Source organism: Nicotiana tabacum, chromosome 4 (assembly GCF_000715075.1).
Source record: "Nicotiana tabacum cultivar K326 chromosome 4, ASM71507v2, whole genome shotgun sequence".
Lineage (NCBI taxonomy): Eukaryota > Viridiplantae > Streptophyta > Magnoliopsida > Solanales > Solanaceae > Nicotiana > Nicotiana tabacum.
The window spans coordinates 57,225,217-57,247,686 of NC_134083.1; the positions used below are offsets into that span (position 1 = coordinate 57,225,217).

The window sequence follows — 22,470 nt, forward strand, 5'->3', positions numbered from 1 at the left end:
TTATCGAATCTTGTGCATCAGTTCAAAATCCGAATGAACAATAGGACTCAGGGAACCAACTCAATTTTCATGGATCAAATCACAGAAAACAAAGACACCCAAAATGAAGACAAAATTCAAAACAACTCCCATTACGTCATTATTTTCCTAGTATAACTGTACAACAACAACCCAGTATAATCCCACTAGTGGGGTCTGGGGAGGGTAGTTTGTACGCATACCTTACCCCTACCCTGGGGTAGAGAGGCTGTTTCCGATAGACCCTCGGCTCCCTCCCTCCAAGAACTCCCTACCTTGCTCTTGGGGTGACTCGAACTCACAACCTCTTGGTTGGAAGTGGAGGGTGCTCACCACTAGAGCAACCCACTCTTGTCTCCTAGTATAACTGTATAATTTGTATTTAAAACGCACATATGCACCAATATATAAGAGGAAATATAGGCATCAGATAGTTCAGAAATTTGCAATATATATTACTGATTTACATTTAAAGAGTGTCGATATCAAAGTGCATTAGCTTTTCAGCAGCTCTGTTGTACATCTTCAACAGAAACAGCAGTTTCAGTCTGCTGTCAATTTTCAGTTGTGAACTTGTGATACAAAGCTGTATTGAACACTTGCACTAATGTATGATCACTAGTTCATAAAAAGCCCTGAGTTTACCAATAACGCAAGGACGGTCACCTATCTATTATAGAAAGACAACCTAAAAGTTAAAATCATGTCCTCACTCAGCCATGTAGAACACCACTACCCCATCATTCAGTGCTCAGCAATTGAAAGACGGTGTTGTCCATAAGTTCTTCCATTCCCCTGCAAATATGTCCACACGCACATTCCGCACTCAGGCAAAGGAAGCAAAACCGGGAATCCTCAAAACTGAACTGATCTAGCGGAACCATCAAACCCTTGGGTTTAACATTTAATACAGGTTTTCACATGATTAGGACAACAAATATGTACCATAACTCATTCCAATCAGTCATCACTCTCATTGAGGCGATTAATGGCAGGAACTCGTTGCTTCCTCTTGCTTTTTGTTGAGAATCTTGCTGCAGATACACTCAGGAGTTTATTGAGCGACATGCCTTCACCTAAGATTTTTTTCTTCTCCTCGTACCTGTGTTTAATCCTTCCGTCAAGCTTGTACCCAAGAAATGCAGGAAAAGCCAATAGTTCGCCAACTTCACGACCCATCTCCTCAACCAAGTAGTCCAGCTTCTCCTCCAATGACTCATGATTGTACTGTAATACCTGCGGATGCTTCACGCTCATCTCCAGAATGTCATCAAAAGTCAAGCCGTAGTTCAAAAATACCCCAATAAGCTCTTGCATATTTTTGCAGCTAGTCCTGGTAACAGCTCCCATTGCCATTGCCAATTCCTTGGTATTATTCTTATATCCAATCTTCACCAAAAAGACCAGCTTGAAAGCAAGATTTCCCTCAAATGACAGACTTAGAAACAAAGGGGCTTTTATTAAGAACCTGAATATATCATGTGAACTCAACCCACATTGCTTAAGAAAATCAATTCGAGGATGCAATTTCCTTTTCCTGCTGGCGCTAAACATATTGGGATAAACTAGAACAATTCGAAAAATCTCCTCCTCACTTAATCCAGCGAATGATTTGAAGAACTCTACATGATCTTTTAAGTGGTCAACACTGTATGCTACAACAAATGGCAACTTACGCAACACGGTTGCAGTTCCAGCCTCATCACCTCCACTCAGCTCGAATAGGAACCCTATCCTGGGAATCAACTGCGCGTCAAGGTCATAATTGAGAAGCGCTGGACGGCGAAGAATCAAATCAACACCACCAAAACGGTTCAAGAAAGTGAGCAATCTTTCTACATCTTCAAATGATTTGAGACAAAAAGCCTTGGTTAAGTTGGCATTGTTGAGAACGTGAGCAATCTTTTCTTGGGGCATCCCAAGTTGGAGTAACAATCTAACCTTTGCTTCAAATCCTGCAAGAAACCTCGGTTCTGTTGAGTTAAAAAGATGTTCAATTTGTGAAGGTTTGATCTTTCCTGCCAATTCCAATTCATCACTGAGAAGAAAACAAACGAAGGCATTGATTTCCTGAGCTGTTAAAACATCCGGTCTTTTCACGATCAATCGGGAAAGAGCAAGTCCACTGACACCAAGGGACTGCAAAGAATGAATTCGTGTACGTATGGATTGGAAGGGCGTGAGTTTGACTACAGGGTGGGCGTCCAAAAGGGCTTCAGTATCTCTCTCATTGAACCCAATTTCTTGAAAGAGAGAATATAGCATCAGCCCTGAGAAAAATAGAGTATCATCCGCAGTTAAAGAAATGAACAATCATAGAAGCACATGAGGTGTTTGAAAATTGAACTCAGAGACAGCGAAACTCACCTGAATCCACGAAAGAATTGGTAGAGCTGTCGTTGATGGCGAGGGCGTTGCATTTGAGCAGTAAAAGCGTGGAATCTTGAGGACCCAGAAAGTGTAAAGGTAGTTTATCTGGTTTCTGTGAAGTGTTAGCGGCAAATGTGAGCTTCTGAGAAGGGAGCAAAGCTGAAGGAAAGAGAGTTCGTATAGGGGGAGATAAAGCATGGGAGAAGCAGGAAGGAGAAGGCGAAAGAGGAAACGATTTCGTTGGTGTCGACATGGCAGAGCCGCAGAGGAAGCAACACTGAAACTGTTGCTTAGCGATAAGGTAGAAGATGAAGTTAGTTCAAGCTATAGCCTACAAAGCAAGAGGATTACGCTGTGGCTCCTATAGTGTCAGTCTCCAACTAGAAACGGGGTAAAAAAGTTATTTTATAATTGGGTATATATACCGGCGCGCCAAAGTACGTTAATTTCAAACAATTTTACACGTTCCATCTGATAAAGTATATATATATATATTGACATAAAAAAGTTTGTCCATAAGATACTGAGTTATGTCACCGAAAGTAAATATTGAACAATATTTCCTAGAGTATGACCCAAATATTAACTATTAATCTACTAAAGTCAAAATAAGGAGGACCAACAAACAAAAGGAAAAATATGTAGTAATATAATTAACTTAATTTATTTTAATAAAATAAGAACAAAGCAAAGGAGGATATGATCTCCTAAGATAAATTATAATTTGAATAGAAAATGACACTATAAAAGCTCCTGTGTTTCATTTACGGTTATTCAGTGTTTTTTCTTTACCGATCTTTTATGAAAATTGCCATATAATAATCAAAAGAATTGGAATTGCGTTATAAAATCAACCTCCAGGGACCAAAGTGTGGTTTTCCGCCATTTTATCCCCAAGCTTTGACGCGAAATAGGTTATTAATTATTGAATATTTTCTAAAGCAGGGAGAAATTGTAGAAGAAGAAACCTGGTACATTGCAAAAAATGGGAAGCTTCGGCTGGCACTTAACTGGACTAGTCCTCAAACATATTCATCTGGCAGAATTGCAAATATTTAGTAGTAACACTTATCAGCAGCCTCACATCTCCAGGAAAAAATGATATCTTTGAGAAAATATACTGAAATAATTCGACTTGAGCAACGAGGCAATTTACATGATAGCTAGAACGTTTGCATCCTAATAAGCAGAACAAAGCGTTACATCAATAAAGAATTGCCGCAAAGAATTGTTCAATTTCTCTGCGCACTGGTACTCATATAATTCTTCCTGCTCAATTCTCTGCACATTATATAGTGGAGTATTTGTTTCTGGAAATCATGCTACATTACTCCAGAAGCAAGGTACAGATGAATTTGCAGTGACACAAGTGTGTTTAGTTGATTATTGAGCCTGGTACTGTCGATGAGATGGCTTCAGACAATTCTTAGCAGCGCCTGTTCCATTTTTCTTACTTGTTGGGATGCTCTTAATTAGAACAACTGACGAAGATGCCTTCTTTAATTTTCTGTGAGACCCAGAAAAGAAAATTATCAGACCTTGAAGTTTGGCTCACATACCCAAAAAAACAAGAAGGAAGACAAAAATTACAACTTCAAAATTCTTACAGGTTCCCTTGTTTCTTTTTGGAAGCCTGGCCAACAGTATCAGATGTCCTTCTACAAGTTTCTTCCAATTCATCATTCAACCAAATCTTCTGCATAAGACAGTACAAGTCAAGACAACCTAAAAATGATTGAAATAATATTCTTATGTTAAAACCAAACCAGCTACCGATAAGCACTAGGTACCAGCAAGTGCGGCTCAAGCACATACGGGGCCTAAAGCCGTAGTTTAATATGGGGCCTATATCTTTTTAAGAAAGTTATAAGATATATTTTTATTTGAAGTTTATTCTTCTAATTTTCTGAGATACAAAATTGTTAATAATTTTTTTTACAATCGATTTTCTCTAATAGTTCATGTTCAATTGACAATATAACCAACTCATTTAATCTTTCTTGAGATATTGTTGATCTTAGATAAGATTTTACAAAGCAATAGAAGTATAGAACTATTGAAAACTTAAAAGTATTGTTGAACACTTGAAATAATGAAATCTTTGAGAAAAAAGGCGACTAATGAAATCTTGGAGAAAGAAAGTGAGTAAGAATATCAAAGAAAAAGACAAAAAATATATACGATTTTCTGAGATATGAAGAGATTAGAAAAAATAAAGATTGACTTGGACAAATTAAGGAAGAGAAAGCAAAAATTCTAATGACGGAGTAAAAAGTGGAAAACTGAAACATTGGGAAAAGTATTCATCTACCCATTTTTAAGTAAGTTTTCTTTCTTTTATATTAAAAATACTAAATATTATTTTTTAAATACTTATAAACTTATTATTTTTAAAAAATGGGGCCCCCAAATTTTGGGGGCCTAAGGCACACGCCTTACCCCTTATTACTATGGAGCCGGCCCCGGGTACCAGGGCCAACAAGATTGCCTAATGTCTACAGTTAATCAACCCTTCTCCACTTAAATGTATGCAAAAGATCTATTGGCTTCTGATTCCTTTATGCATGTGAAATTCCAGATTATGGACTTCTATTAACAAATTAGAAGTTCAAGATAATGAACTTCTATTAACAAATTAAATATACATTTACTTATTATTATTTTATATAGACACACAAACAAATTTTTGTCTGTGTTGTATTTTATGTGTGTATATAACTTCCACTATGCAAGTAAACAGTGACAAGATTGAGTTGAAGAAAATAGCATTGATGAATCTGCCAATGAAGATACTACTAGTAGGAGTACTATTAAGCAAATATATCTCGGGAAAAAGCAACATCAGTACTTGAGACCCGCTGTGTTCTTTTTAAACTTAGCATCTGCATAAAAGTAGGAAGGATGTGAGTAACTGTGAAATAAGATCTTATAAACCAACCTCCAGCCATTTTAATGAGAATTAAAGAAAGGATCCCGCAAATTTCCAGCAGAGCATCTTAGAAACCAGATTCCATCAATTTTTGTCAGTGGAGTTTGGTCATCAGAAAAAAACTCCAAAATCAATATGGTATTTTGGGAATCAATAATGTTTTGGCGGCATTAAGAAAGAACAACCTAGGTTGTATTAGATATTTTTGTTTTCCTTTGTTGACTTTTCTTTATCTTATTTGATCTTTCAACATGTACTTTGGGTTAGTGAATTGTAATTAAAGAGATAACTAGATCTTGTTAAATAAACAACAAACTAAAATGACGTGTTGTATAGTATTATCCTTCAAATATCAATGATAGTGTATTCATTGCATCAGATTTGGACTTCTTTATATATTATATATTCTATCATGGCATACCTCTAAATAGGTATGTTCAGGCTTAGCACATGACTTATGATGAGGCATCTTCATGGTTTTCTTTATATTCCTACTTGTATGGTTTTTGTTCTCTCATTTTTTACTTTAATAGAACTTCTCTTTATTCTAAGTTTATAAATTCTTTCCTCTTTTGTTTGTAAAAAGTTGTTTCTTGTCATAAAAAGAGAGATTATGAGGCCTCCGGTTCGAGTATGTTGTTATCAATGTTGACAATGGAGAAGGTGGTAGTTGTGCACATATGAAAGTTGTTCTTTCATATATAATCTAGATATAGTAAATACCTAAGTTGCCAAATTACTGTTAATTACAACTAGAATATTTAACTTAATGTGTCATGGTATGTCAATCTATCTTGATCTGAACTTGTTAAGACCTAAGCCTAACTCGAAAACACAATGTAATGTTTATTTGTTCTGTTAAAAAATTTTCATTCCTAAACTAAAGTTATTGCATCAGAGTGCAGTTTTCAAATCAGCATTCCTTTCTTTTCTGATAAGGAAACCAACATTTTTTTATGGCAAAATATATAAGTTATCACCTGAACTATAAGCCAAATCCTTGTTACACACTTTCTGACGCCTTACACACTCAGCCTTTCAAAAGTGTATCTATGACACACCACTTTGCTTAGCTGGCACTCGCTTCTTATACACAGAAAAAGGGCGAGTGAGCTCAAAAAATTACTTAAAATTGAAAGAAAAAAAAAAAACTTAAAACTTTAACTGGGTTTTGAACTCATAAAAACTCAACAATGGAAGTTCAGAATGCCTCCTTCAATCCGTCCATTCAAATATTTTTAAGCTCAAGGAATTAGTTCCTAATCAACTCCAAGCAGTAAACAATCCACTTAAAGCGTTAGATCTCAAATTCGCATCAACCCAGAACCCAGTAATTATTTTTACATTATGTTCACCAGTGAAGCCTTTGAAATCAGCAGTTGATTCGAAATTCAACCAAACAATTGTTACCCAGTGATGTGAACTACAAATTCGAGTTAGAAATTGAATTTTATCTGTGGCTCGAACAATGAAACCCAAACCTCAAGTCTATTACATTAAAATCAATTTTTTTTAAAGAAAGTGTGGTGTCGTCGAGATCGAAAATTGAATTGCAATCACTGTTTAAGAAAGATTTGGGTGGAGTAATGTTCAAGCCACCATTGCCGGCAAAGCTTCAAAGGTTGAAGTCGAAAAATTACATTTGAATATGAAATTTCATGTTCAAATTCAAGTGGGTGTTATAGGTCCTTGATGGAAACACTTGCACAAAGCTGAATCTGATGTTTGGAATGAATGGAAAATTGAAACTGATTAGGGGTGGCTTTGAATTAAAAAAAAAGTAACTAAAAGAGAGCTGAATCCAAAAATAAGTTACAGACCTAAGAAGGAAGAAGACGAGGGTAGATTTGCAATTCTAAGTATTAATTTTTTTAAGTCGAGGACACGTGTCGCAACCTCATTGGTGCGTGGTATAGAGATGTTTTGTGAGACTGGTTAACTACAAAAGTAGTGTGTCATAGGCACACTTTTAAAAGGTTGAGTACGTAAAATAATTTTCGGCGTCAGAAAGTGTGTAACAAGGATTTGGTCCATAGTTCAGGTGGCAATCTATGTATTTTGCCTTTTTTTTTTATTAATGATGTATAAATAAATGTGCAACTTGAGTCGAATAAGAAAAAGAGCATGACATAACAACGTTAATTAAAAAGAAATAAGGATTTAGATACTCTTAAAATAAAGGGAGCACATGTCATATGCAGAGATGATATATTAAATAATCGGCTAAGTAAAACGAGGGCAGTACCATAAGGCTTTTTTACCAAAAAAAATCATAAGGTTTATCCACCAAAAATATGTAATTGGCCCTAAAATATGCATAATCACACCCACTATTAATATCTGTTGCTTTGTAATTATGTGTCAGGCTATCTGTCAACTTAAAAATTCATGAAATAACTTCAGAATTATGTCAATCTCAGAACTTCGAGTAAACATATTGCACCTTTGGGCAAAGCCACTTCCATAAAAGTTCATGGAGGAATCCCAAGTATTTATTTAGCATATAATTAGCCGGATTTACTCGATCCCACTTATCCGTACAAAATATTGCATATGCATCAGTTGCATACTTAAAAAGTTAATAGAAGCAAAAGACTTATCAAGTCAATTTCTCTGACATTCAAAATAATTGCAATGATGAGCTAAAATTTATTTAATTGTATGTTTCAGTGCAAAACTCATTGCACATGTTCTATTACTTGTCAATACTATGTAGCTCTGTCACATGAGTCTGACTTTCTCCCAAGTATTCCTAAAAGAGTCGCTAAATTTTTCTATCTTCCTATATAATCTTAAAGGTTGTATCAGCTTTTCAATATCCTCTATAGCAACCACTGCATTTAGACAGAAAGTAAAAAACTCCAGGAGGACTATGCCAAACTACATGTGTTCCACAAGTGTTAGTAGGAACCGACATCCAACAAACATCTTGGGGAAGCTGAAGCTTCCAGAACTCAAATATTCTTTCAAATACTCCCTCTATTTCAGTTTATGTGAACCTATTTCCTTTTTAGTATACTCCAAAAAGAATGACCTCTTTCTAAAATTTGAAAATAATTTAACTTAAACTTCCAATTATACCCTTAATGAGAAGCTTTTATAGCCACACAACCATTCTAGTTTGTTTAACACCACAAGTTTCAAAAGAATTATAACCAGACAAATGTTATGGCTTGTTTTGGACCACAAATTTTAAAATTCTTCATCCTTTATTAAACTTTGTGCCCAGTCAAATAAGTTCACATAAATTGGAACAGAGGAAGTAATAGTTAGCATTCTCATATGAACCCCAAGACTTCACAGAACAAAATCATTACACCGAATTTAAGACTCAAATAACTATGTTGTTCTCGTGGTTCTTTAGGAGCATATGTTATTTCACTTCTTGTCAACAAGCAACCCGAAGCACAAATAAGATGAGAATTCTAAGCTAATCATGTCGAACTTTCACAAGCTTTTTACAACGCTCATATTTTTCTAAGTTGGTGATATAACTTCTTTTCTAGAATTACGCCCATTTTCTCAATTGCAGTAGAGTAAAAGTAACCTGAACTTTTACTAGAACACTTCCAATGGCCCCGGTTAAATTGGGCCCTTGTTTTTGACCGAACTAGTGCAGCCCCTATGCGCACCTGCTCTTGAAGATCGTTTCTCCAACTTAGATTTACCTTATTGAGGGTGCTTCTGCTTCTTCATACGTAGTTTTCTTGATCACACGGGTTCATTTATGTTTTTTGATTCCGATGTGTTTTCACAAGGGGATTTCCCTTCTTTTATTTGTATCTTTTTTAGTGGCAGAGTAACTCCGTTCAAAATAGACAGAAAATAGTTTGCTTGGTCTAAAAGTGCACCATTTTTAAAAACTTAAAGGACTATTAGTGCACCATTTTTCCTATGCTTCGGGTTGATTGTTGACGAGAAGTGAAGCTAACAGATACTCCTAAAGAAGCACGAGAGTAATATAGTTATTTGAGTCTTAAATTTGGTGTAATTACTTTGTTCTGTAAAATTTTGGAGTTTTGCATATGAGAATACTAACTAATATTTGAAAGAATATCTTAATTATGTAAGCTTCAGCTTTCCACTAATGTTTGTTGGATCATAAAGCACATGTAGGTTGGCAGAGTCCTATCGGAGTTTTTCACTCTCTATCCAAATGCAGTGGTTCCTAGTGAGGCTGCTACAAGGGATATTGAAAAGTCGATACAACCTTTAAGATTATAGGAAGAGGACACAAATGATTCAACGACTCTCTAAAGATATCTTGGAGAAAGTTAAATTCATGTGACACAACTGTATGGTATTGGCAAGTAAGGGAATATTTACAATGAGCCTTACACTGAATGGATTTTAGCTCGTCATCACGATTACCTTAATGTCAACTGACTTGATAAGTCTTTTGCTTCTCTTAACTTTCCAAGCATGCAGCTGATGCATATGCAATATTTTGTATGGACAAGTGGGATCGAGTAAATCCAATTAATCATATGCTAAATAAATACTGAAAATTCCTCCATAAACTTTATGAAAATGGCTTTGCCTGATGGTGCAATATATTCTTAAAGTCCTGATGTTGGTATTATTCTGAAGTTATTTCATGGACTTTTAAATTAAATAGCAGATATCCTAACACATAGTTACAGGGTAGTAGGTCACAATAGTGGGTGTGATAATGCATATTATGGGTGTCAATTACATATTTTTGGTAGATGAACCTCTAGAATTTTATTGATATAGAAGCCTTATGGTACTGCCCTCATTTTACTTAGCCAAATGTTTAATATATCATCTTCGCATATGACAGGCGTTTCTATATTTCAAGAGTATCTAAATCTTTGTTTCTTTTTTATTATTGTTTTATCATGCTTCTTCTTATTCGACTCAAGTTGCACACTTATTTATATATGATTAGTAAAAGAATGTTGATTTCCTTATCAAGAAAGAAGAAAAAAAGAATGTCCATTTGAAAACTGCACTCTGATGCCATAAAATTTTGGTTTAGGAATGAAAATCTTGTAACAGGACATGGAAATATCACGTTGATTTTTCGAGTTAGGATTAGGCCTTAATAGGTTTAGAGTCTTTCGAACAAATTTTTTTGACTCACCATGACAAATTAAGTTAAATATTCTAGTAGTACTTAATGGTAATTTGGCAAATTAAATATTTATTATATCTGAAACCAGTACCACTTTCCTGAGTTCAATAATAATAACAACATACCGGAGACCTAATGTCTCCTTTTTTTTATGACAAAAAATAACTTTTTTACCAACCAAAAGAAGGAAGGAATTTCAAAACTTAAAAAGCTTCACAAACTTGAAAAAGAAGTTCTATTAAAGCAAAAATGAGAGAACAAAAATCATATCAATAAGAAAAAAAAGACATAGGATGAAAATATTTCATCATAAACGCATGTGCTGAACTTACCTATTTAAAGATATGGCATAATAGGATATATAATCAACAAGAAAGTCCAAATTCTAATGCAGTGTACACATTATCACTAATATTTGAAGGACAATACTATATGTCACATCATTTTAGTTTGTCAATTATTTAATGAGATCTAGTTATCTTGTCGATATTAATTCACTAACTCAAAGTACCTGTTAAAAAATGAATTAAGAAAAGAAAAGTGAACAAAGAACAAAAATATCTAAAACAACCTAGGTTGTTCTTTCTCAATGTCAGCAAAATTCTTTGGCACTCAAGTCCCAGCGATGCCGCCAAAACATTGTTGATTACCAAATCACGCAATGTTTTTCATCTCAGTGCATCTTACCTCTAATCTCACAAATTTCTACCACGAAAAAACAAAATTCAGATCTTCCGACATAATGGAGCTTGGTCACAGAAAGCATAGACTTGCAAACGGAATGAAACAGCTTGAACTATGAATCAGATGCTGAAGAAACATACTACAGCCTAGAATGAAATAATTCCATGTTCAAGAAGGAAAAACTTGACAGTAATTACCAAATATGGTCATTATTAGAAAGATTGTCAAAAATAACTATACATAGTTCATAAAACGAAAAAAAAGTGCATAGTGCCATCTTCTGACAAAAAAAGAACAATTTTGAATTCGGTGGACCGCACATCTAGGGACTAGGAACATCTTCAACCCCACGATATGGCAAGAGGAAAACCGAGAAAAGCTACCATAAATATCAGAGAGGAGAGCTCCAGCATTTTTTTTTATGAGAAGGAAGAGAGCTCCAACACATTATTATTGTGAACTTTTTGAAAAAAACATGAAGTATGGTGAATGACACATATGACTTAGAAATAGCAGCATAGCAACTCTATTATCATTTTGAAATTGAAGGCTAATAAGTAGTACAAGATACATGATCACAGCTCTCACTTGCAACGGAGCCAGAAATCCATATGAGAACTAGAAAAGGCTAATCCAGTTACACACCCATAGCAGGTTAGGCACCCCAAATCAAGGCTTCTTCTAAAAGAAATGTGGTGTGCCTCAGTCATCAGAAAGTAGCACCAGCATATGCTAAACTTTAACACAAGATTAAACAACATTGTGGCAGCGAGACAACCCTTTTCAATACTTAGGTTGATAACTAAGCGGCAGAATAACCCAGGGCTTGCTAGCTTAGTATGATTAATGCCATTTTTTCCTATTGTGATCTACGTTCAAATTCAAAGTGCACGTGACAAGTGAAAACCATGATCGAATATGTCACAGGAAGAGAGCAAATTCCTTTCTATGCTCATGATGTAGGCCAAAGGTTGTACGAGAATATCAATAGCCATCATTTAATTGGGCATGTACAGTTCCATTACCTCAAAGCAATATAAGTTGAATTGATATGCAGATACATTCTGCATGTGCATTTACTGCAATCAACTACCAAGAAGATATGCAAGATGTAACTTGATTCTTGCAATACTAAAACACAGAATAACAAGAATTCTGAATAATTAGAAGGCTCCCATCACTAACACGATGCATGCCATATATAGATGTCAGTATTTAATTGCATTCCATAAAAAGCATCTTAATGAGTAAAACGCAAGTAACATTTAACAAAACATGATCATTAGCAGCAAAATTGGTTTAATTGAACTTACTTCATTGACCGGAAACTTGCATACTCCCCCTTTTTCATCCTTAGATGAACCACAACCATCCTTCCCGCTTACAACCTTTTGTTTCTTCTCGCCATTAACATCCTCATTCACCACATCAGCTTTCTTCCTCTTCTTATTACCCACACTTGTCGTCTTACTCTTCTTATCGCGAACCTTCCACGCGTTCTTCTTTCTAAAAAGCAATTTCTCAAATTTCCACGGCGCACAGCTCGTATCTATCACCATAACTTCAGTCCGCGAAAATCCCAACAGATTGGCCTGTGATTTGTCCTCCTCTCCAACTAAGTTCAAATCATGCCCTTGCTCTAATAGCTTGACCTTAGAATCCTTAATTTCCACTCGACTGTTTTCATCGCTCATCGGTGACGCAGCATTGTTGATTTCGGATGAAGCACAAAACCTAGGGTTCGTTTGTTTGCGGGAGCCCTTTTTGAAATTGAATTTAGGGAAACTAGTTGATTCTCCCATACAAAAGAGCTCGGAGAGAACATTCGTAACTACATTACACAGTTGTTCGTCGTCTCCCCTGTTACCTGGTGCTGTCGGAGTTTGGACCGGTTCGTTTCCGGACCGAATTGGATCGGAGCTGGATTCTGAACCGGCATTATTATTACTACTATCTCTTAGTTGAGTTTCGGCATGGGAAGAATTAGAATTGGATCCATTAGGAGTGTGGTGGTCGGCAAAGGAAAAACCTTTTGATGATCGGAGCCGGTCGAGCCAGTTGGCGCCGGATTTCTGGGTAGAAATTGAACAGAGCATTGCCGAAGAGAGAAAGGTAAACGAGGCGGAGGTGGGCTTTATCAGAAATGAGTAGATTGGAGTAGGAAAGCAGGTTTAGGGTTTACAGAGTCCATGATTGCACAGCGAAAGCTATTACAGGCCGCCATCGGATGTGCGAAGGGAGGATATGAAAATTGAAATATCGTGAAGTTGACACGTTGCTTGTAAGTGGTTGAGGGAACATGGAAGAACAGCCAAAGAGTAGTAATAATAGGAGTAATAATTTTTTTGTATCTGAGTAACGGCGACCATTTTTCTGGATAATAGCAGCCGTCAATTTAGTTGCGCATGAGGGCGTTTCAGCTCCTAACTCTCTAACGTCTTAACTTTAGCCAAAAAAACAAATATTGATGTGGGTTCAAATAATTAAATTTATGTGAATAAGGGTTAATTTTAATTAAAAATAATATACTTAGAGAGAATTTTTTATAGAAGAGAAAAATATCGTGTGGATCTGGTCGGTCAATTAAATTTAAAAAATAAATATTGAAAAAAAAACCCGACCAAAGTTGGTCGGTATTTTAATTATGTAATCAAAATATTTACCATCTGGGAATCGAACCGGGGTCTGTACTGTGGCAGGATACTATTCTACCACTAGACCATTGGTGCATTTTATTTTAAGACTATCTTTTATTTGATTTATACTCTTTAATTGTATTTTCGCACGAAAATAACCGACCAAAGTTGGTCGGTTTTATTAAAAAGTAAAATTACCGACCAAAGTTGGTCGGTTTTCTTAAATGACCGGCCGAATTAACCGACCAATTTTGGTCGATTTTTTAATATTAATTTTTATTTATTTTAATTGAAAACCCGACCAAAGTTGGTCGGTTTCTTGAAAAATAAATTTTGCGGGACTCAAAAATAGTTTTCTGCATTTTTGCGCCAAAGAAAACCGACCAAAGTTGGTCGATTTCGTAAAAAAAATTGAAAAACCGATCAACTTTGGTCGGTTTTTTGACCGATTAAAGTTGGTCGATCGACCTTGGTCGGTTTTTGCCGAATTTCTATTAGTGAATGTTATGGGAATCATGAGTAATAATGTAACATTCAATAATAATGAACAACAATAAATGACATTTAAGTAAATAGGAGGAATGATTCACCCAATAAAGGATGGAATACGTGGATCTTCCTCGTGACAATGAGTGATGGACAGATCTTTGAATATTCGAGTTATTCTCGAAGCTGATGGAAAAGCATGAACAAGAATCTCAGTGAAAAGGTGATGTTTGTTTCCTAGCAGGTATGAGCCGAATCTTTAAGTCAAAATGTGTTCTTTACAAATGAATATCATCTCCCCTCCTATCATTGTCTCTTTTCCTATTTTATATGAGACATGTTTCAAAAAAACCCTAATAGTAGAAGTGTAGAGAATACCCACTAGAATATTCTTTTTAATATCCTATTTTGAAAACTAGCCGTTACAACTCTGTCAATGGTATTCAACCTCGACCTCGACCATTGTTGACACCTCGACTATGGCTCTCGTTAACTCTTCGACCACAGACTTTGCTGCTTCTTGGGCCATCTCGACAAGCGATGACTTGGGAACTCTTCCCTTAGTATTATCTTGGCTTAAATATTTCAAAGACAGATTTTGACTCATACAGTTAGTCCCTCCGCTTATTGAGGCCGGCTTCAGGCGGGCTCGATGAGCGAATTTTAGTCGTTGTGGTCGAAACAATCGAGCGAGTTGTGCAGGTCGCGGTGGTTACGGCAAACTGGCAACGTGACCCTACATGAGCCGCTTATTTCAAACGCTTCGATTTTCCCGGTCGGTTTGTTGGAGTTATGTTGTCCACGAATTAGGGTGACGTCATGACATCATGCGTCATTATGATGCATATTCCCGATGCGTTGCTTTATTTCGCGAGTGACCCCTGATTGAACCTGCCGCTTCAGTTCTGGTGCCGGGTAATGATGAACAGATTTTGGTTCTGGAGCCAAGATCCTTATAAATAGGGATGTTAGGGTATGTTTTGAAGTTCCAAGCTTTCTATTTCGAAACCCTACATTACTCTCTTGCTTTTCCCTTGCTCTAAACCTCTTCTTTATGTTCTAGTGACTTGCATTCGTTCTCAGTTCTTCATCGTTCGATACTTCTCTTCCTTCCATTGAAACATGTCTAACATGCCTTCGCAGTCTAGTGAGGGGAGTGATGTGATCCCTTTGGCGATGGTGTTTCCCCCTCACGAGGAGAATGTTCCCGTCGCCATCGATGATTGAAGTTTCCCATTGGTGGAAGAGATAGTTCTTCGCAAACCTGATACTAGGTCTGACTCCTCCAAATCACCTGATGCCGACCCTGGCCTTTCGGTGAGTGATGACGGAGAAAAAAATGGGAGAGCTTAAGGCCAAGTTCGGCCTTACCGATCACGTCGAATTAATCCCGACTGGGTGGGATATGGTGTAGGTCCATTGCCCTAGGTACTGCGCCATCTACTCCTATTCCTTCCAAGTCGGCTACTCTCTCCCTCTCTTTTCGTTGGCGGAGGAATTCTATCGCTATTACGACGTTTGCCCAGCTCAGCTTGCATCGTACGTTTATAATCTTATATGAATACTTACCAAATTTTCCGAGCTAGCCGAGGTCGAACTGACTCTTCGATATTTAATACATTTGCTGCCCCCAGCTTTTATAGGGGGACGATGTTGAACCTTCTCCACCGAAGAGTTAAGTGCCTAGTGGTGAAGATGGATGACAAAGCTAACCACCAATTATGGTTCAACTTCTTTATAAGAACCGAGGACGTGGTGGCCAACGTCGACGGTTTCCCTAAGACGTCGAATTGTACTCGTAAGTACCTAATTTCCTCGTATGTAGGTGTCTCTTTTTTTTTTGCTTGGTTGTGGTCTTTGACATTTTGCCTTTTTCTCATGCAGCTAAGACCTCGCCTCCTCCTTTGGTCGAAGACATTTCTGACTGGGTTAGTCGGCTCCTCCCTCACATCGTAGGGATCCGTGAGTGGTCCGGTTTCTTCAAGAAGTTTGGGCCTGCTCTTCCCTCGGCTGGTAAGTTCCCTTTATTACGAGTGTCTTAGATCTTCTTTTTTTTTAGTTTACTTTTGCTGACTTTCCCCTTTCTTTGTGTTTTTCCTAGCTTAGGACAGGGGATCTTCGAGGAGGTCGAAAGCTCCCGCCCCCGCGTTCTGAAAGAGGAAAGTCGCTACGTCCTCGGCTCCCGCCCCTGCTTTGACTGCGATGGCTTTTATTCGGGCTCCGATCCCTTATTCGACGACTGCGGCTTCTGAATCTGTCCTTCTTTCGACCGCGGAGACTTCAGTCGCAGAAATCTCAGCTCCTCAGGTATTCCGTCTTATCGATGATGACGAGGGGCCTTTGCATGGTGATGGGATAGCTAAAAACACAACACAAAATTATGCTCGTTAATCAAATATAGTATAGAAAATATTGTATCCACAGGGATTGGATTTAAACAGTGTTTTCGTAGCTTCTAGTTTTAATTGTTTTCCAAGATGATCAACAATTTAGAATTGTATGATTTAAAACTAAAATTTACTAAAAGTCTAAACTATTGGCTAATGACAATCACAACAATAGTAAGCAAGAAGATATCAAAGGGAGAAAATAAGGGTTGATTAGATAGGTGTAAGATATTTGTTTGAGAATTAACTCTAGTTACTCCACATCTATGGTTCAAGTGAGTCTCTCGAATTCACTTTATTATGTTCAAACATTCAGTAGAAACTCCTCTCTCGATTAAGTCTCAACCTTACGATATGAACTAAGTTAAGCTTGGTGAAGATATGCAAGAATTCATAGTGGATTGATTCTTAGGAGAACCTCTTTTGATTATCCTCCTAACTAGGTCTAAACATTAATTCAACTAGCCTCTTTCGATTACTAACAAGAATCAATGAATTCAACCAATAAGATAATGCAAAACATCAAAATTATGACTCTTTCGATTACATAAACAAGTGAATATATATGCAACAATAAAAATACCAAAAACGCTTCAATATATAAACTAGAGTTAATATCCACAAACAATTCTCAAAACACCAAATCCATCAATCCCTAAGGAAGAATTACTCCATGGATATGGAGAAATTCATCAAGATTAAGTTTAAGTCAAAGGAAAACATAAAACATCCAAACCCTTGTCTTAAGTGAGGATGAATGGTGAAATCTTTGTGCTCTTGCTTCTCCCTCTTCTCCTTAGCTTCCTTAGGTCTATATTATGTCAAAAGTCCTCAAAATACCATTTTTCTATGTATATATACCAAGTAGGGTCGGGCCCAAATAAATACACCTTCTCCTACGCGAAAAAGGACACTTTTCCGGAGTTGGACGTGCCCGGCCGTGCACCTGGAAGTGTGCCCGCGCACTTGGCCGCCCACTTTTCACACTGTTCAGCCCCATATGTGCGGTCAGTGAACGGCTGAGCATTTGCCGCGCACTTTTCACCCTGTTCTGTTAGGAATTTGAAAACCCGTAGAACATGAAAGTTGTAGCCTTTGAATTAGCTTTCCAACAATATATTGTGGAGCCCAAACGGAGTTTCGAGCGAAAAGTTATGTGCATTTTACTGGACACTACGCAGTATGCCTGCTCAATTCTTCGTTTCGTTCCACTATCATCCATTGATCCTCGAACTCGATCCCGACTTAATCCTTTGAGATTTTACTCAGACTTCAAAGCTCCAAATCACTTTAATCCATTCCATAACATCTACATAGCTCGGAATCACTCCTAAAAGGCACAAAATACACACAATTAGTGCAAAATACTAGCGATTAAAGCTCAAATTCAACTAAAGTGTAGTAAATTGGAATGTAATAATCGACTAAAACATGAGATTATAGCCTACCATCAATACCCCACACTTAAACCATTGCTCGTCCTCGAGCAATTAAACCACACTTTATATAGACACAACCTTACTAAGTAACTCTCCTAACTTATCACATCAAGAATATTTAAAATAGACTAAGCACAATAGTGTAATATATTTACCTCAAGATTTGACTCACAAGCACCACGCATTATTCACAACTTACTCACTTACTCTAACATAGAGATCAAGAATTATCTTTCCTTCATGAATCAAAAGCCCTCACACAACAAAAGAGAGTAATTCCACAAACAATAAAATTCAAGAACAATGAGGAACTCAAGAAAAAGAATTCACTCACTCTCAGAAATGAAAGATGCACCATAGGCTTGCCCGTAGTGTACTACTCTACTAATTGAGCTCATTCAATCAAGGATCAAGTAGGACTTTTAACTGGTTGTAATGTAGGCTACAGGATGGGTATAATACATTTAGATATAAGAGTGACTATACCTCCCTAAGCACTTTAATACATACACTTTAACATTCAAAAACCCACACTTATGTCAAACCATACTCCACCTTGACATCTACATGCATTAACTCCGCAATTTATTTAAGCACCATTACATCAAGAGTTACCACTTATCAATGAATCTCGTTCACAATAATACAACTATTTTTTTATTTTTATTTTTCAATTCAAGTGGCTCTTATTTTTTTCAATTCATTGCACTTTCTCCTTATTTCAATAGTTCCACTCAAAAGCCAAACCAACCACCCCACGCTTCAACTTTTACAAAGTTCATAATAATTTTAAGTGCTCACGAGAGGTAATTGGTTCAAATAGATGATCTATTCAAACAATTGGGTAAGGCTTGTAATGTATTTGCCAAAGAAAACAGGATTACAGGCTCAAAGGGGTTAACTACGATACATAACAATTAGGTGGGTAATAGAATATAACTGGCTCAACAAAGAAATGCCTATATCACTTCCAAGACTGAACAAAACTACTATTTCTCTTTGCAAACACACGGGGCAAGTTCTAGACATCAAATGCAATGCACAAAATAACACAAAATCTCACACACACATGGCACATAACTCACTCAGGATTGGACTCATCAAGACACTCTAGTCAAAGTAGTTAAGCAAAGTTAAAATCATACAATTTAAGGTACTCATAAAAGAGTCAAAAACGGAGCCTAAGCGTCACACTAAAGTACTCACTATTCTCAAGGCATAATACAGTTAAGAGATATTACTTTCATTTCAAATCGCAGAACAAGATCTCCTACTCCTAAAAAAATAAAACTAACTACACCCGATTCAAACAAAACCCTTGAAAAAGAACTGCGGCACAAAGAAAAACCAAGGGGAAATTATTATACTACCTAAAGATTTTTTTTTCTTCGACTTTAAAATTTTCAATCAAAAGAAACGAAAACACACACAAGAACAAGAAATGAAAAACAAATAGTTATTTTATTTACATATTTACATCCCCACCTCACACTTTAAATTGTGGCATGTCCCCATGACACACAAATAAAAAGCAAGAGGTAAAGAAAACTCCCGTGGACTTTTTCCATTTTCGGAGAACTTGTGAACTCCACCCCTAATTTTGAATGCATTTTTCGATTTCGCTCCACGGGATTCTTTATGGAGCTTATCAATCCAAAGTCCTTTAGGGATTTTTGAAAGACCCGCTCTTTTCTTTCTTTCTTGGCCTCATTTTGAGCGGAGGATTGTTCTTGTAGGATTATCCTTAACTTGTTTCTGCATTCATTTACAAGAGCAATCCCTGCATATTCCTGTAAATTCAAAAAACAAAATCTACATGATCAAGGTTAGAATAAGATAATGAAGAAGAAGAGTCATGTGAGTGTTCCTCTAGTATGTCCAAGACCATTTGTTCTTCATTCTCTTCTAATAAAGATTGTGGCTGTGGATAGGTGGGTGGAGATTTGAACTCTTCTTTTATTGATGCTTAATCAATCCAAGCCTCATCTTCAATCATCTCAGTTGAACAAGAGTCCTCTTGCAGAATGTAAAACCCTCTCTATAGATGTTCATCATCTCGGGTAGGCTCAATTTCACACGGTATCTCTTTCATATATTCACCATCACAATGCAATGAGCTTTCTGAAAGTGTACTTATTATTTGACTCACTTGCATTGTTAGGTTGTTAATGGCTTAATCATCTTGTGTAAACCTCTCTTCCACCTTATTTATGAACTTGTACATAAGTTCTTCTAAACTACCATTCTCAGTTTGAGGTGGTTGTCTCACTTCGCTTTCATTCCAGTGATAATAAGGGTATTTATCCCAACCAGAGTCAGAATTATACACATATGAATCCTCATACATGTACGGACTAGAGACTAAGTGATGGTGTTCAAAATATGAATCATAGGAAGAATAACTACCTGCTTGACAATCAACCTATAGATGACTTCCACCGCATTTAAAACACAGAGCAGACAGCTGACAGTGTTCAGCTGCTAACTCTTCAACCGTTTTCTCACGCTGGTTGTACGCTATCTTTACATCATTTAGAGTTCAATCTCAAGAATATGCTTTTCAAGGTTTCTTCAACAAAAGAAATCTGGAAGAGAAGTTAACCAAACAAAACTAAAAATAAAAGAAAAAATTAAAAGCTAGTTCCTGAATTAGCACTACAAACTACTTCAAACGCCATTGATTGCCAATCCCTGAATTTTCCTGAATTTTCGAGAGGTTTCTTGAGGTAAGTCCCTTGTGCTTATTTCTGATCAATAATCTTGCTTCCCCATTTATTTTCCCACCTAGTTAGTGTGTATTTAAGGTGGAATTTGGGAGTTTGAGGCTAGGGATTTGAAGAGTTAGATTTTGGGTTTTGAGTGGTCATTTGAGGTCGGATTTTGATAAATTTAGTATGGTTGAACTCGTGAGTGAATGTGCTTTTAGATTTTGTGATTTTTTCCCGATTCCGATATGTGGGCCCGGGTTAACGTTTTAGGATGGATTTTGAAATTTTTGTTAAAGTCTTGATTTTATTAATTAGATTAATCTATTATAGTTGTATTTATGATATGTAATTATTTTTGGCTAGATTTGGGCCATTCGGAGTCGGATATTCGTGAAAAAGGCATTGTTACCGATTGATTGACTTGGTTTGAGGTAAGTGGCTTGCCTAACCTTGTGTGGGAAAAATCCCCTTAGGATTTGGTACTGTTGTGATATGTGAGCGCCGTGTACGTGAGATGACGAGTACGTACATAGGCTATTTGAGGAAAAAAATGATTTATTTAACTGAGTAGTAACATATTTTTCCTTTAATTTGAGTTATACCGTTTAAATAAGTATTAGTTTGTTTTCATTATTAATTGAGCTATTCCAACATACGTAGTTATCCTGTTTAGTCTAATATCGCATGTCTACGTGCTTTAACTGCTTATTTAAACTCTGTGAAGCATGCCTAGTTGATTTTCTATTTTTTTTCCTTGTTCTTTATCAATCTTAACTGTATAATTCTTGTTGTTAACTATGGTATTTATTAATTGAGTTGTATGTTTACTTTTGGGACTATGAGGCAGTATTTATCGGTTTGAGCTGTGTGTTTACTTTTGAGACTACGAGGCGGTTCTCCGGGAGTTCTCCCTGCACATTTACTTTTGAGACTACGAGGCGGTTCCTCGGGAGTTCTCCCTATATATTTACTTTTGAGACTACGAGGCAGTACCTCGGGAGTTCTCCTTGCACATTTACTTTTGAGACTACGAGACGGTTCCTCGGGAGTTCTCCCTGTACATTTACTTTTGAGACTACGAGGCGGTACCTCGGGAGTTCTCCCTGCATATTTATTTTGGGACTACGAGACGGTATCTCGGGAGATCCCCTGCTGTTTATCCCTGTGGGTTGCATTGTTATATCGCCGTGTCTTCTTTTTGTTAAATTCCAGTCTCTTATTATACTATTATATTTTCCTGCTCTATTTATTATATACCAGTGGGCCTGACCTGATCTCGTCACTACTCTACCGCGATTAGGCTTTGCACTTACTGGGTACTGTTGTGGTGTACTCATGCTACTCTTCTGCACATGTTTTTGTGTGTACATCCAGGTGCTTCTTATCAGCCTCGCTACTAGCTGAGGGTGCTTGCTGTTGTACGGAGACTTCAAGGAACATCTGCCGCATCCGCAGACCTCGGAGTCCTCCTCTATTCTCTCCTATGTCATTTACCTTCCGTACTTCTTTTGTTAGACTCCGGTGTATAGAGATACTAGTTTCCTTCTGTAGCTTGTGACTTATGATATTCCGGGTTTTGGGAAGACTATGTATTATAGAGTATTGGTTATTGTACATGCCGAACGGTATTGTTATTAGTTATTTAGTTATCCACTACTGTTAGTTGCCAAGTTTTACTTTCGTTTTTGTTATATTTCTGCAATTTGTTAGGCTTA

At 36.8% G+C, this 22,470-nt stretch overlaps 2 protein-coding genes across 3 annotated transcripts; both read right to left on the minus strand.

Moving 5' to 3' along the window:
- Nucleotides 1–449: 449 nt before the first annotated feature.
- Nucleotides 450–2,782, minus strand: LOC107780648 (transcription termination factor MTERF8, chloroplastic). Its single transcript, XM_016601208.2, has 2 exons — nucleotides 2,386–2,782; nucleotides 450–2,288 (listed from the first exon to the last, which is right to left on the minus strand). The coding sequence occupies exons 1-2, from the start codon at nucleotides 2,639–2,641 to the stop codon at nucleotides 979–981; spliced, it is 1,566 nt and encodes a 521-aa protein (XP_016456694.1). The 5' UTR covers nucleotides 2,642–2,782; the 3' UTR covers nucleotides 450–978.
- Nucleotides 2,783–3,475: 693 nt separating this feature from the next.
- On the minus strand, nucleotides 3,476–13,453 carry LOC107780649 (uncharacterized). 2 transcript variants are annotated; one of them, XM_016601210.2, is made up of 3 exons: nucleotides 12,413–13,453; nucleotides 3,996–4,084; nucleotides 3,476–3,895 (listed from the first exon to the last, which is right to left on the minus strand). In XM_016601210.2, exons 1-3 carry the CDS (start codon nucleotides 13,193–13,195, stop codon nucleotides 3,772–3,774), a joined length of 996 nt encoding a protein of 331 aa, XP_016456696.1. In that variant the 5' UTR covers nucleotides 13,196–13,453; the 3' UTR covers nucleotides 3,476–3,771. The 2 variants fall into 2 exon arrangements, with proteins under 2 accessions (XP_016456696.1, XP_016456697.1); XM_016601211.2 differs by having other exon boundaries at nucleotides 3,996–4,081; nucleotides 12,413–13,446.
- Nucleotides 13,454–22,470: the final 9,017 nt, after the last annotated feature.

Coding starts and splice junctions, on each gene's coding strand:
- LOC107780649 (XM_016601210.2), bottom strand. CDS start 13,195: ATGCTCTGTTCAATTTCTACCCAGAAATCCGGCGCCAACTGGCTCGAC. Junction 4,085..12,412: donor GCAAGTTTCCGGTCAATGAA/GTAAGTTCAATT, acceptor TGTCTTATGCAG/AAGATTTGGTTGAATGATGA. Junction 3,896..3,995: donor AAAAAGAAACAAGGGAACCT/GTAAGAATTTTG, acceptor TGGGTCTCACAG/AAAATTAAAGAAGGCATCTT.
- LOC107780648 (XM_016601208.2), bottom strand. CDS start 2,641: ATGTCGACACCAACGAAATCGTTTCCTCTTTCGCCTTCTCCTTCCTGC. Junction 2,289..2,385: donor CAATTCTTTCGTGGATTCAG/GTGAGTTTCGCT, acceptor TATTTTTCTCAG/GGCTGATGCTATATTCTCTC.